The following is a 15,984-nucleotide window of genomic DNA, read 5'->3' as shown; positions in this document are numbered from 1 at the left end:
CGAGTTCTGGCGAAAGTCCAGTAATGATCGCTGGGTCTTGTCACTCTACCATATTCTGCGACCGAGGTGAAGTAAGGAACGCCAAATTCAAATTTATTTTAAGAACACACCAACCTGGCTTGAATTAGAATTGCGACGTCTTAAGACTTAGAATTGCGAATACTATGTCATTTGGAATAATTAATAGTTTTACTCTTGACCAAATTTTGGCTATGCGTCATTTTACGTAATGCTGATGGCGAAAAAAAGTAGTCTTTTTTGTATGATGTTTATTTTTCAAGTTTTGAGGGCCTTTAAAAAATAATGCTAATTAATATGCCGCTTTTTAATGTTGTTTTTTTAATATCACGTTTAGCGAATCGTATAGATCGTTTTTCCCTTTTTGAAAAAATAAATTTAAAAAAAATCTAATCAAAACAGATTTTTTTTGGTTCCAAAAAATTGTTTAAAGTATATTTTAAGATTACCTGAAGCATATACTAGAATAGGAATTGTTTCTAGTTAGGAAGTTAGGTGAATTAATGTCGCACTGAAGTTGACGTTACTGTATACTAGTTTATGGCAGCTGTATCATTTTTGAATTGAAATAAAACACGGCAGCATCGTTATTATTTTACATGAAAACATGTTAAAGGTATGTATATATTTACAAAAAAATACTATAAAAACACCTAATGCAATAGTTGCAGTGAAAATTAATTACATAACCGATGATGGGCATCAACATTTCAACTTTGTCAATCCGATTTATTTATTAGACATGACGCATTATTTTTTAAAGACCCATAACTTGGAACATAAACATCATAAAATGTTACGTATTCGTGTTCATATCCACTAGAGGTATGCTTAACTCGAATATATAAATCAAAAACAAATTCTACGTCCTCGATTTTTTTCGCTGTCCGCTTGAAACGTGGAATGCCTCAATAAAAAATGCTGTCAAGACCAACACAATATACAAAAAAAAAAAGCTTAGACCGGGAAATAAATTTATTAGAATTTTTTTTTATGTAACTTACAAACACCTATACAAGCTCTGACGAATAGTCACATTTATTTGGTCAAGTGTTCGCTGATTCATCAATATTATTGTCACAATCGCACATTTGGCAGATGTTTTATAAACGTCACCAGAAATTAGCAAAGATGGCGCTATTTTCTTTAGACAAGGAAATTATTTCAGGGAGCCCAAATATTATTATTTGTTCAAATTCAAGACGTAGGTTATTTTGAGAAAGTGCAGGTCAGTAATATATTGAGTTTTGAAACCAAACCGTTTGTGTCTCACTCTTAACTTCGATTAATTAGTAGTTTCTGAGTATAATCATAAGTCTACTTATGTTTAAGTCCCTAGTTTCAAGATCTATGAAACCGTGTTTATGGATAGAATATATTTAATTGACTTCAGAATTGAGATACATAAGAAACGTCAGACCAAGCGCGACCGTGTCTCCAACACGTCAACATAGCGGTAGTGTTAGGTCTAGCGCGTGCGCGGGTTACTTTTGTCACCGTGACTGTTTCCTCACTCACTAGCAGTCATTCTTTTCGCTTTTTTTATCTTGTGAGTCTGAAGAGTTCACTGACAACGACTGTCTCTTCCAAATCCATATCAGTAAATGACGCTTAGATTTAAAAAAAAATTGTCACTGTTATCCTTCGTGAGCGACTTCACCTTAGAAACATGACGTGATAACTGATAATGATAAAAACTATATTGTAACGGTGACAAAAAAAACACTAATCAGGCGTTGTCTCGTGTTTTCTAGGGAAGCTCCTATATTAGAAAAGTATTTACTGAACGATTCCCTTGCAATTTTTATTTTTAATTTTTTTCTTACCTTTCTGTACAGTTAAATGTGATCATTATAAATTGAATTGTCAATAAAAATCTTAAATAGGAGAGACAGAGTGTGAGCAAATATTGTGTTTATTTCATCGCTTGCCAGTTGCCGCCAAGACGGGTTTCCCGCCCACGCGACTTCATGGCGCCGACCGGACCAACACATTTACTCAATAGTTGTTTCAAATGGTACATTGCAAATTCTACTATTGAAGATTCTTCCTTTTAATACATTTATTTATTTTTTGAATTATAGGAAAACGCCAGGGTGAAGGTGCTGGTGGAAAATTAATCGAGGACATTAAAAGTACAAATCAAAGCATTACCTAAAAATCGTAAACGTTCCCAATGGCGCGTGGCCCAAGGCCGTGTTATGACGTCACCATCGGCAACAAGCGAGAAAGCCAACAAAACAGCGCAACAAGTGCCTCGCAGAGAGCGCCCCCGCTCAACATACTATACCTTTGCAATCTACAGCTGCGTGATAGCTATATAGGTAATACTTTCAGATTGCGATATTGAACGACAAGGGAAAACGGGCATACGCACAATGTGAAATTTGACCCAAAACGCTTTACATTTTCCAAAAAAAAACAAAAATACGCAAAAAAAGAAAAAATAAAAAGTTGACCGAGAGGACATTATATAAAACGAATTAAATTATACTGTATACATACATAATATTTTTTAAGAATGTGTCATAATGAGTAGAAAGTGACATGAAAATACTACTACTATAATATACTATTAAATATAATAATTAATGAAATTATAATATAACACATTTTATGAGCAAAAAATATAGCGACTGCGTGCTATCAGCCAAGAGCGTGCGTCATAGCCACCACACGACTGATAAGCGCGTATAATAATTATCATTGCAAATAATAATGTTCAAACATTCATATTATCTTATATGCGGAGTGAGGAGTTCCTCCACAGTATGAACATGTTATTCACTAAATTAAATGGAATGACGCGAACTTATTTGTCTTTCAACGAATGGTTTGTAGGTATGTCCATAAATGAATTTGATAAAGAGGTCTGCAGAGATATAAGAGTTCAAGCGATAAGTTATATATAGGAAAATACCAATTCAATATCATAAACTTATAATAAACAAGACTTAAGTGGCGTAAAATTAAATCGCAAACCTACTCTATATGGTCATGGGTGTACGGTAGGTTTAGTAACTTATGAGAAATATTAAATAAGAAATTACACGAGTAACAAAAACCACCTAAATCTCTATTTTAAATCCTTTAAAAAAATGACTAGCGTAACGTAATATAAACTCCGTCACTTACTACTAGCAATCAAGCTTAGCTAAAATAAACGGATTCCTTTAATTACGCTTTCCAGAATTGGAGATTTTTATTGACAATCCTTGTTGAATGATAAAATTATATCTACAACCGCACAGAGTATAAAGTCCGCGCATATTCACCTATATCATAATATTACGTGTACCTAAATAATTTACAAAGAGCGACCGATCCGGTTGTTGTGAAGGAATGAGATAGATACAACGCGCCATGAATCACTTCTCACAAGTCACAACGGGCGCAACTCGCAGCCGTAGAGGTGGAGGCGTGCGGGCGTCGAGGGGAACGGCTTGTACTGTCGAACGGAACGAAACGAACTAACGACAAAGTACAACTAAAAACAGTTGAACAGTCAACCGCGGCGCGGTAGCTTGCGTCGCTTGTTTCTGAAATGTGCTTTCATCCGATACAATCACAATTAATATTATTTGGTAAAGCAGAGTAACCTTAGTTAACGAAAAAGAGAGAGGTTCGCCGATCATAGTGCTAGTGTAACGCGTGTGACAACGTAAAGGTGTGCATAAGTGTGTGGTGGCGTGGATCGCGCAATTATTAACGATGATTCACTTGTGCGCGGGTGAAATGCAGCCTATCGGACTTGTTGACATATGTTTAGGAGGCGTAAACAAATGATATCAAATTCAATATAATAGTATAATGGTGGACTGATTCATTACTCCGCGGCAGGTGAGGTTTTTGGTATTTCTGTAACTTTTTGTGTATTAGTAATGAGAAAACGTATTATCTGCTTTCCAAAGAGTTTATGGATGTCGCGATAATATTGCTTAGGATAGATGTTCCAAGGTTCGATCGATGGTTCCAAGGTTCCTATAGTATGAACACATGAATTTAATGAAACACCTACTTTCAATTTTGGCAAAATTAGATATGAATTAAGTATAAGTGATATAGCATTGCCATAGCTCGGAAATCTTATTTTATAATAGTATCATTCTGTATGATAAGATAACTATGACGACGTATGTAGATAAAAATGATAGATTTTTACCTAGTCATGAATGGATTCTTTTTTAATTTAATTGAAAATTGTTGAGGTTATTCGCGAAAAAATGCATTAGTTGTCAATTTAATAAAGGTTCAGTACAGTCCAGTATCCAGTATGTGATAAAGCACTTCATTGCCAAATGTTATCAGATAAAAACATACTTTTACATAATGCTGACATAGTGTTTAGAGTTGCTTGTAAAAGAGTAGATTATATACTGTATAATAATAGATAGGTAGGTATTATGGCGGCGTGCTGGCGGCAATCAGGGAGAACAGGCGTCACCAGGGTCGGCTGGCCTGGCGCCAGGCCGGCGGGAAGCTGTTGCTCGCTGGGATTCCTTTGTCTATTAAATCCATATTTACTAATACTTATGTGAACCACACAACACGAGATTGATAACAGATTAATTCGTAATAATGTCTGAATATAATTAGGTACCAACTTATATAAAATTAATTCGTCTTAATGCAAAGTTACTTAATTGGCCAAGTGACAGTATTGGTGTTATATACCTAATTGAATTCTAAGTATTTATAGGCATGGTTTATATGCACGAAGGTACAGCGATTTACATTAATGTGCGTACTAAGCCTATATGCTCGCTCGTTTATACTTGTGGAGCGGCTTGCTTGTCTCCAGTTCTCAGAAATTGTAACGCCTTCTTAGAACGCAGTAAACGCAGCCGTCCACAAATGCCTCGAGTGAGCGAAGCGAGGTCGCCATTCGCACAACAACATGTATCGTGATTACGTCTAGATACACACACACACATTAAAAGAGTATTTTAACATTCTCATCTCACTCATTCTTATAACACTTCGATACTTGTATTGAACTAGAGTAAAGAGATTTGTAAAAATAAAATAGTAAGTATACATTTAAATATAATTCGCAGTTCCACGTTTCTAACTGTAGAAATATGTGCTAGAATATTTGAAAAGGTTTTTAAAATATTTCCAAATTCCATTTTAATTATTTCATTTGAGCCTTTTTAATCTTAAGGAATTTATAGATAGCTGTTAGTCCGCGAAAGCGACATACAATAAGCGGACTTGCGTAATGCGTATTGTAGAGACTGGGGATATCCTCGTCCGCCAGCGCGTTCGTACCTACCTACGTCATGATGATGTCACATGGTACATTAATAGACTCAACAGTGCCGCACATGCGCAATGTGACTTCTCTTTCACACACCACTTTGTTTTATAGTTTTGAAAATAATAATGTTATATCGAGAGAGTAGGTACTCTATAGTAGGTCTAGTACTAGTACTTTATAGTTTTGTAGCTTTTAATCTAGATTTAATGAAGAATTTTTGACAAGATTCTAAATTTATTTTCTTGTTATCATTAGCTGCATAGTACTTAGATGATGTCCTAAATATAACGAATAAACCTGGTTATTTTCTTCATTTCAGGTTTTCAAGTCGCGGTAAAAATGCCGTTGACACAAGAGAAACGTCTGGATAATTTTTCAAACAACAATGATCACAGCTATCTTCATAAGAAGTTCAAAAAAATGGCATCGACCATTTCAGTGCTTCCAGCTAACTCACAAAAATGTGACGAAAACGTCCAAAGGGACACCAGCTCCGTGCAATCTGTTAGTAATACTTCAATATCTAATGGAAGTATCGCAGCTGCTCATCCAGAAATAGAGAAAATAAAGGAAAACTACGACGGCAAAAACGCAAAAGTCGAAAACTATGTACAAATTAATTATAACGATGAAAACAGTAGGTTAAATGATGTAAATAATATAATTTTTTCTGGTAAAACCAGTTTTTCTGATGAATTTTTAAAAAAGACTGAGAACTATGAAAATGATTCAAACAGAGATGGGCATAGTGGAGGGGTGGGGCGATATGTATGTCCATATTGTAAACTTCCCTGTGCCAAACCTTCTGTTTTGCAAAAACATATCAGAGCTCATACAAATGAAAGACCTTATCCTTGTGTTCCATGTGGTTTTGCTTTTAAGACAAAATCCAATTTATATAAACATAGAAGATCAAGAACTCACGCATTGCGTTCACAAGGAGCTGATATAAATGCTTCAATTAATGATGAAGATTTGTCTGGTGGTTCTGAAAGTGATACATCCGTAACTCCTGCTTCAATTTCTGATACAGGATCCGATGCTTCACTTCTTCGAGTGGAACATTCGAGGCCTAATGAATTCTCCTCTCCAGAATTAACAAATGACATTACTGCAAATTATCCTTTTAATAACGATAATAAATCTAAGACAATCTATAAGCCTAAGTTTAGAGCTGCTTTTTACCAAGGAAACGAAGAAAAAGATAAGATAAAGAAAAATATTACGACGAATGCCGATTTTCTAACTGAACATATCTCAAAGATAATATCTGATAACGAGGCTATTGTTGATGTTATAGAAACACCTTTACAAAAAAAATATAACAAAATTAAACAAATAGCAGAAAGTAAACAATTTTTTAATGAACGAGATATTAAGCAAGAGTTAACACCTTTAAATCTAACTAAAAACACATACGAGTCTGAAAACCTATCTAGAAAACGGTCACATTCAGAAAGCTTTGCAGGAGAAGACACAAAGCACCCTCTAAATCCAGAGGGTTCTATAATAAAAGATCTATTGTTGAAAACAAAGGCAAATGGAATAAATTCCTTACCAGGCGAATTGGAAGATGGCGTTGGACCGCTGTTTATTTGTCCATTATGTCAAATAATGTATCGCAGTGCCGATAATTTGGAGATACATCGACTATATTATTGTAAAGGACACACGTCAAATAATACTTCAGGTAATTCTATCATAAATAGGGGAACAAAATGTGTGCGGTCTGAAAATGTTTATTTGAGAAGTAACTCTATTAATGTAAGATTATCAGAAAGCCAAAACCAGTCTTCTGAAAACAATCGTACCAGCAATTCGCCATCTTTAAAAAATAAACCTGATAATTTAATTATCCTCAAACCGGAACATGACGTAATTGCACCATTGCCATCTCCAGGACCACTATTGGGGAATACTCGACTAGTTGATACTCGTCTACCAGTTGAATTAAATAGAAATAAAGAACATATTAGAATAAAAGGTAAAGACCATAGCCCAAGAAGAAGACTGGATAGTAGATCTGATTCTTACAGTCCTCGGTTAATGGATAACGTTTCTCCACGTTCCGTCGATTTATATTCACAAACAAAGATAAGATGCATTGATAACAATTCAACAATATTAAGGTCTATAGACGAATTACAAATGAGGCATAACTCAACGTCATTGCAAATGTTTGGTGGAGAGGTAAAGATTGTTGATCACTCCGGTAGTACAACAACTTTACGCATTGAACCCAGTAAAAACCAACTATCTCCAATTATGATTCAACAAAATCTATCACCTTCAAAATTTTTGTCGGACTCTGAAGCCAGTAGTGTTGTTGTAAGATCAGGTCTCCATTCAGGTGGTACTATTGTACATAATCCACCAACTCCAAAAGAGAACATTAATACACCCCAAACACCAAGAATGTCTGCTGCTGCGTCAAATATCCAAAATTCCGGTATGGTAAATATCCATGATATAACACACTTTCAGTTTCCCCCACTAAGTGCTATTACGGCCTATAACCCACTTACATTACCCCCTTTAAGCCCTACATCATCGCCAAGTGGTGCGACCTCGATATTACACGGAGGAAAGATAATTCCACATGTCCCAGGAATACCTGGACCAAATACTACAGGTATATATGTTGGAAATACTAGTGGAAGTCTCATTAAATCAGTAGATATGTATAAAAGTGTAAAAGTAAGCGAAGGGACAGATGTTCATCGCACAGCAGGTAAAACACTAAGTCTATCATTGGATAAAGAGTATAAACCAAGAAATAGTAAATTTTTACCGATGACAGACATGGGGATATACGAGCGTGGGAAAGAAAGCCAAAAGAATAATGTTCCTTTGATAACTGTAAAAAATGTTGACGACCCTAATTTGTTATCTAAGAAGTATACACCTGGCTACCGAACAGCAATATGTAAGCAAGAAAATCATCTAAAACGGAACGCAGAAGGAAGCAAAACAATAATTTCTAAAGAGAATAGCAATTACCCAGGAACCAAATACAAAAACAAAGAAATTATTAATTTAAACAAGAATAACATGAAAGAAGCAGATAATGAAATTAATTCATTTAATTTCGAAAACCTTATAACAAAAGCAGAAATATATAATATTCAAATTCAAAGTTCATCGGAAGTACAAAAAAATGTTAATGCCCAAGATACGTTGCAGACCACTCATAATGACAGATCCGAAAAATCTTATTTCCAGAAAAACCTAGGTGTTACATCAGCATCTGAAGATAGAAAGCCTAAGTTTTTAAGACCATCTTCGTTGCCCTTAAAACCAGGAACGTTTACACCTAAAAGACACCATGGTATAACTCCAAATGCAAATACAATGCCATTAGTATCTCCAGAAACACCACGGCCCGCTAAGGCATATGGCCAGTTATATTTAAACGGAAATGCATACACATACCTAGGGCTTAAATGTTCGGCAAAAGTATTTTACTGTACTATTAATAGGCCGCAACCAACATACGTCCCGAACCAACATTTTCTTTCTATGTATAGTAATTGGCAGGTAATTATTATTGCTTACATACATATTAAATAGTATATTAAGGTGCAATGAATTTACAGTTTTGCTTGTTTGTTTATAGTTATTATCTGAGCTGACAGCGGACCCGTTGGGATTGTCAGCTTCGTCTGCTATGTCTTTATATGACTCGCGCCATCGACCGCAAACCGTAACCGTCGCTGTGATTAAACAGGATCTGATATTGACTCATTCATCACAGTGGAATAAAATTTTTAAAGACAAACAGGTATGCATAAAATACAATCTGATTCGAATTAATTTCCGCGATCAAAATCTGAGTAATTAGTATGGAAATATCATTCTGTTTGGCAACAATATGAAGGAACGCAAAATCGTTTGGTCTTTCGTTTTACTCTCATTCCTAGTGCATTTTAATTGAGAAAATTTGCTTTCCCAATGGAAAATGTTTAATCTTTTTACGTATACCAAAATATTGTTATTCTTATTTTTCGTTGTTTGCTGTGGTCAGAACTATTTTAGTTTCTATCCAAATTACCAGTGTTATGTTTTATAAGGACAGACAAATGACGCTCTCTTTAGAAAATTATATACATAACATTACGCGGTTCTATATCCAAAAATCCAGTCGTTATTGCTATCAATGTTCTAATAGTAGAAGGTAAAAGGAAATAAACGTCACAATATCTAGGATTTAATTTATTTTCAGACAATGGCATCTATCGATATGAAAAAGGAAGATAACAAAGCAAATATGGCAGATGGCGCTATAGCACATAAAAAAGAATTAGCAGGAGGATTTGAAAGTAATGAAGAATATACATATGTTCGGGGTCGTGGCAGAGGGCGCTATGTTTGTTTGGAATGTGGGATTAGGTGTAAAAAGCCATCTATGTTAAAGAAACATATTCGTACCCATACCGATGTACGACCATATACATGTATACATTGTGTCTTTAGGTAAGTAAAAAATATTATATAACACATACTTTAAAGAACTGGAATATATTAATACAAAAAAAAATTATTGCAGTTTCAAAACAAAGGGAAATTTAACCAAACATATGAAGAGTAAAGCTCACTACAAGAAATGTTGTGAATTGGGAATAAATCCTAACGAAGGAAATGACTCTGAAGGCATCGAAATGCATCCTTGTCCTGAAGAAACAGACGATGAATCTGAGTCCGAAGGCGATGACGGCAATGAAGGCGAGACGGAGTCAAGTGGTAAATAATATTTGTCAATTAATTATGTATTTAGAAAACCATAAAGCGTATTTAACATAAAATAAAAAAATAAATCAAAATGCGTAAGTGTGTGTATATGTGTAATTGGAGCATGAGTGTTAAAATAGGATTGATTGTGACATTATTAATTACAAATTAGAAAACTACAATATACTGTCATTATCAAACAGCTCCCTTTATTAGGGTACCAATAGGTTATTTTCTTATAACGGTCAGTTAGTTTGGTTATTTTTACATGGAACGAACCTAATGGCAAGCAAGACACAAGTGCTATAAACTATTTATCTGAATACTTATTTAATTTAACGTGGTTATGTTATTTGAAATGTATATTTTTTTGTTTAAAGATACGGAGTTCTACAAATCTCGATTACCAGAGCATGAAGCTGCACATTGCTTATTGTCTTTGGGAGGTAATCGGCTTGCTACCACAACAACAACACCTGGCCTAATCACAAGTGCAAGACCATCCACTTATCCATACTCACCAATTATGTCTGATAATGCAGTTCTTGATTATCACACAGACACTATACAAGAAACTAAAAACGCAAATGTTGAACCAAGATTAGAAAATGATAACAATGAACCAATTGATCTTAGCAAAACAGATTCAAGTACACCATCAAATATGATGGAAATTCCAACAGCTAGAGAATCAAGTGTCTTAGCATCATTGGCTTCCAATACTGCAAAATTACCTCAACATCAAAGTCAGTGGGTAAATGGAGAGCCTATGCTACATACATACCTAACAGAACGAGCACTTTTGGATTCAAAAATAAAACAAAGCCAATTAGCTAGTAATTCCAGTAAAATAAGAAAAATTGAAATAGAGAAATCAATGTTTAATGAAAGAAATGACACTAAAGAAAGTCATCACCCATTTAGTGATACAGATATTAAGGCTGATATAAGTAAGAATGTTACTTCTCATGACATTCAAAATAAAATCGTAAAAAGTATGTCAAAGGGTGAAATTGTAGACAGGGACTCTAATTTGCTTAGTAATGGGCTTGAAGATTCTAAGCGAGATCGGATATCCAGTAACTCTAATTCTGAAAATGCTAAACAAGTGGTGTCTGAATATATTAAGCATGCTAGAATAAGCATGATGAAAAGCCATGAAGAATCAAGTGTACATGAAAATCTGAGTGATGATAGCAACAGTAGCAAAATAAATGTTGAAGATAAAACCAAATTAGAAGAGGTTTCAATAGATGGAGAGGTAATGAAACAAACTGAAGATTCTATAACTTCCAATATTGTAATAGGTGGAGTGTCCTTTAAAGTTAACAAGGATAAAGAGTTTGACTCATCCATGCCCTATTCCCCCAGCAAGCTTATGGACGATGGTCGTAGAGTTTGTGACTTTTGTAATAAAACTTTTACAAAGCCATCGCAGCTAAAACTACACCTTAATATACACTACATGGAAAGACCATTCCGATGTAGTGTATGTGCTGTCAGTTTTCGTACTAAAGGGCACTTACAGAAACATGAAAGATCAGGTTCACATCATAACAAAGTTTCAATGACATCTACTTTTGGAGCAGCAACATCTTTTAATCCAAGACCATTCCGCTGTTCAGATTGCAATATAGCTTTCAGAATACATGGACATTTAGCAAAACATTTACGTAGTAAAATGCATGTTATGCGGTTAGAATGTCTTTTTAAATTACCATTTGGAACATTCACGGAAATAGAGCGTGCGGGGCTTAGTTTGACTGATATTGATACAACTGATTGTGCTAGCTCATTAGCTAGTCTACAATGCTTAGCTCGCAAACTTCATGAAAAAGATCCATCGAGATTAGAATACAGAGAACAGACTATCTCCATGGCAACTGCGCCTCCTGCATGCAGGGAGTCTTCAGAAGATGAAGAAGGTGCAATATCTTCTGACAAACTGTGTGAAAATGAAATTGATAGTTTAAAGAAAAGCATTGAAAACATGGAATGTAAGAATTCTGATCATAATACTTTTAGTGCCACAGATAATTAATTCGTGCCAAAATAATTCTTAGTATATTTTATGTGCAATTTTGTTTTTATTGATAAATAATTTAAGATGTAATTTTAAAACTTGGTGAAGACTCGATACTGTGTGAAAACAAAATAATGCGCTTTAATTAATAAGTAACATGTACCTATTTTTTTTAAATAAAATATCCTGTAAATATATGAAACCGAAATAATAATAATAATGTTGTTATAGTTGCTTCCAGCATAGGGCTTATATTACACTATCTGTTATTAATAGGTAAGTCTTAAGGAATTTGTAACTAAGGAGTGAATTTGTTATTTTTTTTATTTTAAGATATGTCTTGTAGCTTGTCTACTAAATGTTTTATATCCATAAGAATGTTTTGTGGTCCATAATTTGTTAAGTCAAGCTTGAAATATCAATGAAACATATTACAAATTTTAAAAACTTGTAGTAAATCTTGATAGACCATTTAATGTGACACTTTTGTATGTATTTTTACTCACTTGTATTTACAATTATAAATATCTACTTCCAAATCCTTATCTTTAAAAGTAAAATTGGCATATCAACATCCACTAAAGAAACGTAGTAAACCTGTTAAACTTATAAAGTCTTCCATATGATATATATGATGAATAGTTTTTGTGCTAGATATTTGTTTTTACTAGCTACTCTTCATGGTCTAGGTACATATTTAACTTGTAGCTAATGTTTTCATCATTACATGATCCTACAAGTAGGACTTAGATATAAAATATATTTATATAATAAATTATATATAAATAACTATATATTATGTCAAAATGTCTTTTATTGTTCTCAATATAAATCCTGGTTGGTTTTAATTAAAATGGCTAAATATAATCAATTTATTAATAGTAATATGGGAAAACACAATCATATTTACACATTTTCTAAACAAACTAGATTTTTAACTAGAAACTCTCTCTTCAAACTAGATTTTTGCATGAAAAACAGATTCAGAAACAATACTTGTGCGAACTATTGACTTTTGTATGTCTATTAGAATATTAACATAGGTATGTAAGTCAAGACTTCATGCTGAGGGCCTTTTCTCCCATAGTGTTCAAATATTATAATACAAATCTAGTTTGATAACCTTAATAATCCATGTTCAGTAAATGTGTGTCCAACAATTTTATCTATGTACATATTTGAGATTAAGTAAGGATAACATAGCTGAAATAAATACAAAGATGTCAAATTTTTGCACATTTATTGTTTACTTTATGTTTAATGTAACATATGGATATTAAAGTAATAAAAAAGTATTTGACCTCTGAACTTCTCTTTATCCCTGCTATCGTGCATCAAAAACCACCACTGAAATATCTATTAAGGAAATAAATGGTATGAATAAATAGTGTGTACCCTGGTAAGTTACAACCACACACAAGTCCTTAAGTATAAAGAGAGAAGTTTTACACTGAACATTTTATACTAAAAAAGTATCAGTAAAACTAAATAATACCTGCCCTATTCTTGTTTGATTTTAATATTTAATCTTTGAAAGTTCTATTCAACCTTGACTCCTAAATTTATAATATTCATAAAATTAATTAGTCATGAGTAAATCTCCCAAGCCATCATCATCGTGAGGATTGAGACCAAAACCCTCTAAAGATTATCACACATGATAACAGAACCTAATGAAACACACCAAGATCTTTACTTAGCAACTCTATATACAAGATCCCTCAGTCAAGACAATAAATTACATGAACTCAAATTAGCCTAAAGTAACATTAATGGGATATATTGAGAACATGTGAATTAAGGGAATAAAGTATATATAAAAGATAACAAAGAAGAAACTGCAGAATTACAGTGTCAGATTCCTAGTTAAGAAAAATTGTTTACAAAAACACAGAGCATTGCAGTTCTAAACATATAACCACCCACCCACATAATAAAAGAATAGTCATGGTCATAATAAAAGCCTAACTAAGAACCACTGAACATAAGATGCAGGAAAAAATTGCATTACAAGTTTTTTTTATGATCTACAGTAGACACTAGTGCAAACTTACAAAAATATTATTGTCATTTGTCATGGAAAAACAAGTAACAATGAATAGCTAGACACCGAGAAGAGTGGAAGCTCTTAGAGGAAGCCTATGACCAAGGAGAAGCTGTAAAAAGAAATTAACCCTCTTGCAGATTAATTATTAGTGTTTTTTAATGTTAATTATTAGTATTTCACATGTTTATGTACGTGTACAAGTATTTATAGCTATAAAGGCTATTATTATTATTCCTTTTGTGCAAGACTTGGGGTTTATAATGATAATATACAATGAATTGTATGTTGATAAGTCTCAAAAGGATACATCTTTTAGTTCTTTTTTTGTACATTATTCTGTATCCACATTCTCGGCATCTGATTGGATCTCGGGGCTTTATTTCATTCTCCCTGTGACATTCTAAAAACAAAACAATTATATATTAAAAGAAGCAGCTACAGCTTCTATCAAAAAGAAAAAGCATGTAAATACTATTATTAAAATAAGACAAACCTCCACAAACATAAATCATAGGTACTTTTGTGACGGATTCTTTATTCGAATCGGCCATTATATATAATATATCAAAAAAGATTGGTTATTTCGATTTTCAGTAGCTATCTATTTTAAAATCATTAATTATTCCCAAAAAGTTGGTTAGACTACAACTACTTTTATATAGGTTATGATAATAATACAAATACATTATACTGTAGTTTATATCAAAACCACAGATGCGTAATATGTTTGCTCTCAAATATATTATGTACTACATAAAATTATTATTTATCATATTTTCTACATAAAATCGAATTCGATATATCTCCAGCACAAAAACAATATACGGTATTTACACTATTCATAATAATCATAATAAAAAAATTCACAATCAGTTAAAAAGTATACGTAGTCTATTTGTAATCTATAACACGTATGTTCTCCATCCACATTCTAGTTTCACACAGAGTGTGACGAAATTTAGTGAAGTGAAATTTTATGACTCCAAAGTACTGAACATTTTCCAAATAAAAGGCTTATTACACCACGCGATATTCAGACAGTCTTACTAAGGTTCAGCCTAGTGTAATAAGAGTTAGCCAGTTAGCCTGTCTAATTAGACCGACCGAATGGGTTCGGCGGTGCTTACTGGCTTACTTGCTGAATATCGTGTAGTGTAATAAGACTTAGCACGCTAAATCATTCAGATTTCAGTCAGCGCGCGGCAGTCGCAGAGCAAAGACGTTTGTACATGTTTGTTTTCTGTGGCCGCGTGCACCATGGCGTGTTCGCAAGAAAAAAAAGTACTTTGGAATGTTTTTTATTTTTATAGATAAAGTTAGCCAACGCTCGACACACTGATACATTGGTAAAAACAAACATGAATCTTAAATTTAGAAAGAAGGTTCGGACAATCAATCTTATTATAGAATATCTTAGCTGCAAACGATGTGTCAATAAATTTAAATAAATTTTCTGCGATTCTCTAATGACAACATACTAAAGTGTGCCAGCCTGGTTCTGTTCTTGATTTGTACCGAGACATGCCATTTTTATTGCCATATTGAATGTATGGAGTATCTATTAAATTACATATAATAATAATATTACTAATATAACATTTTAATAGTCATTCAAACTCGGCAGCTCCTACTCTAAGGTAGTTTCTTAAGTCACATGGCGACATCCGTCACCGACTACGTACGCTTTGCAAATGAGTAAAAAATAAAAATGAGTTAGCATGCGGTATTCAGTCTAGTGTAATAGCGAGCTTGCTAATTAGATTTTAAGACAGTCTTACTAAGTCAGTCTGAATATCGCATAGTGTAATAAGCCTCTATGTTATGACTTATAGGTCTAGGTTACCAGGTCATAAAATTAAAAAAAAATCACAGTGTCAATGTCAAAAAAAATAATAATATATACCATAG

At 33.4% G+C, this 15,984-nt stretch overlaps 2 protein-coding genes across 2 annotated transcripts; one reads left to right on the top strand and one right to left on the bottom strand.

Moving 5' to 3' along the window:
* Positions 1-3,407: 3,407 nt before the first annotated feature.
* Positions 3,408-12,683, top strand: LOC110994347. Its single transcript, XM_022260939.2, has 6 exons — positions 3,408-3,858; positions 5,598-8,815; positions 8,895-9,059; positions 9,501-9,751; positions 9,825-10,018; positions 10,387-12,683. The coding sequence occupies exons 2-6, from the start codon at positions 5,618-5,620 to the stop codon at positions 12,045-12,047; spliced, it is 5,469 nt and encodes a 1,822-aa protein (XP_022116631.2). The 5' UTR covers positions 3,408-3,858; positions 5,598-5,617; the 3' UTR covers positions 12,048-12,683.
* Positions 12,684-13,252: 569 nt separating this feature from the next.
* Positions 13,253-14,774, bottom strand: LOC110994351 (DNA-directed RNA polymerases I, II, and III subunit RPABC4). The gene is made up of 3 exons (XM_022260943.2): positions 14,570-14,774; positions 14,384-14,476; positions 13,253-13,376 (listed from the first exon to the last, which is right to left on the bottom strand). Exons 1-3 carry the CDS (start codon positions 14,625-14,627, stop codon positions 13,354-13,356), a joined length of 174 nt encoding a protein of 57 aa, XP_022116635.1. The 5' UTR covers positions 14,628-14,774; the 3' UTR covers positions 13,253-13,353.
* Positions 14,775-15,984: the final 1,210 nt, after the last annotated feature.

Source organism: Pieris rapae, chromosome 1 (assembly GCF_905147795.1).
Source record: "Pieris rapae chromosome 1, ilPieRapa1.1, whole genome shotgun sequence".
NCBI classification, from domain to species: Eukaryota; Metazoa; Arthropoda; class Insecta; order Lepidoptera; family Pieridae; genus Pieris; species Pieris rapae.
The sequence above is the reverse complement of the archived record's forward strand: the minus strand, read 5'-3'. Positions and strand labels throughout refer to the sequence as shown.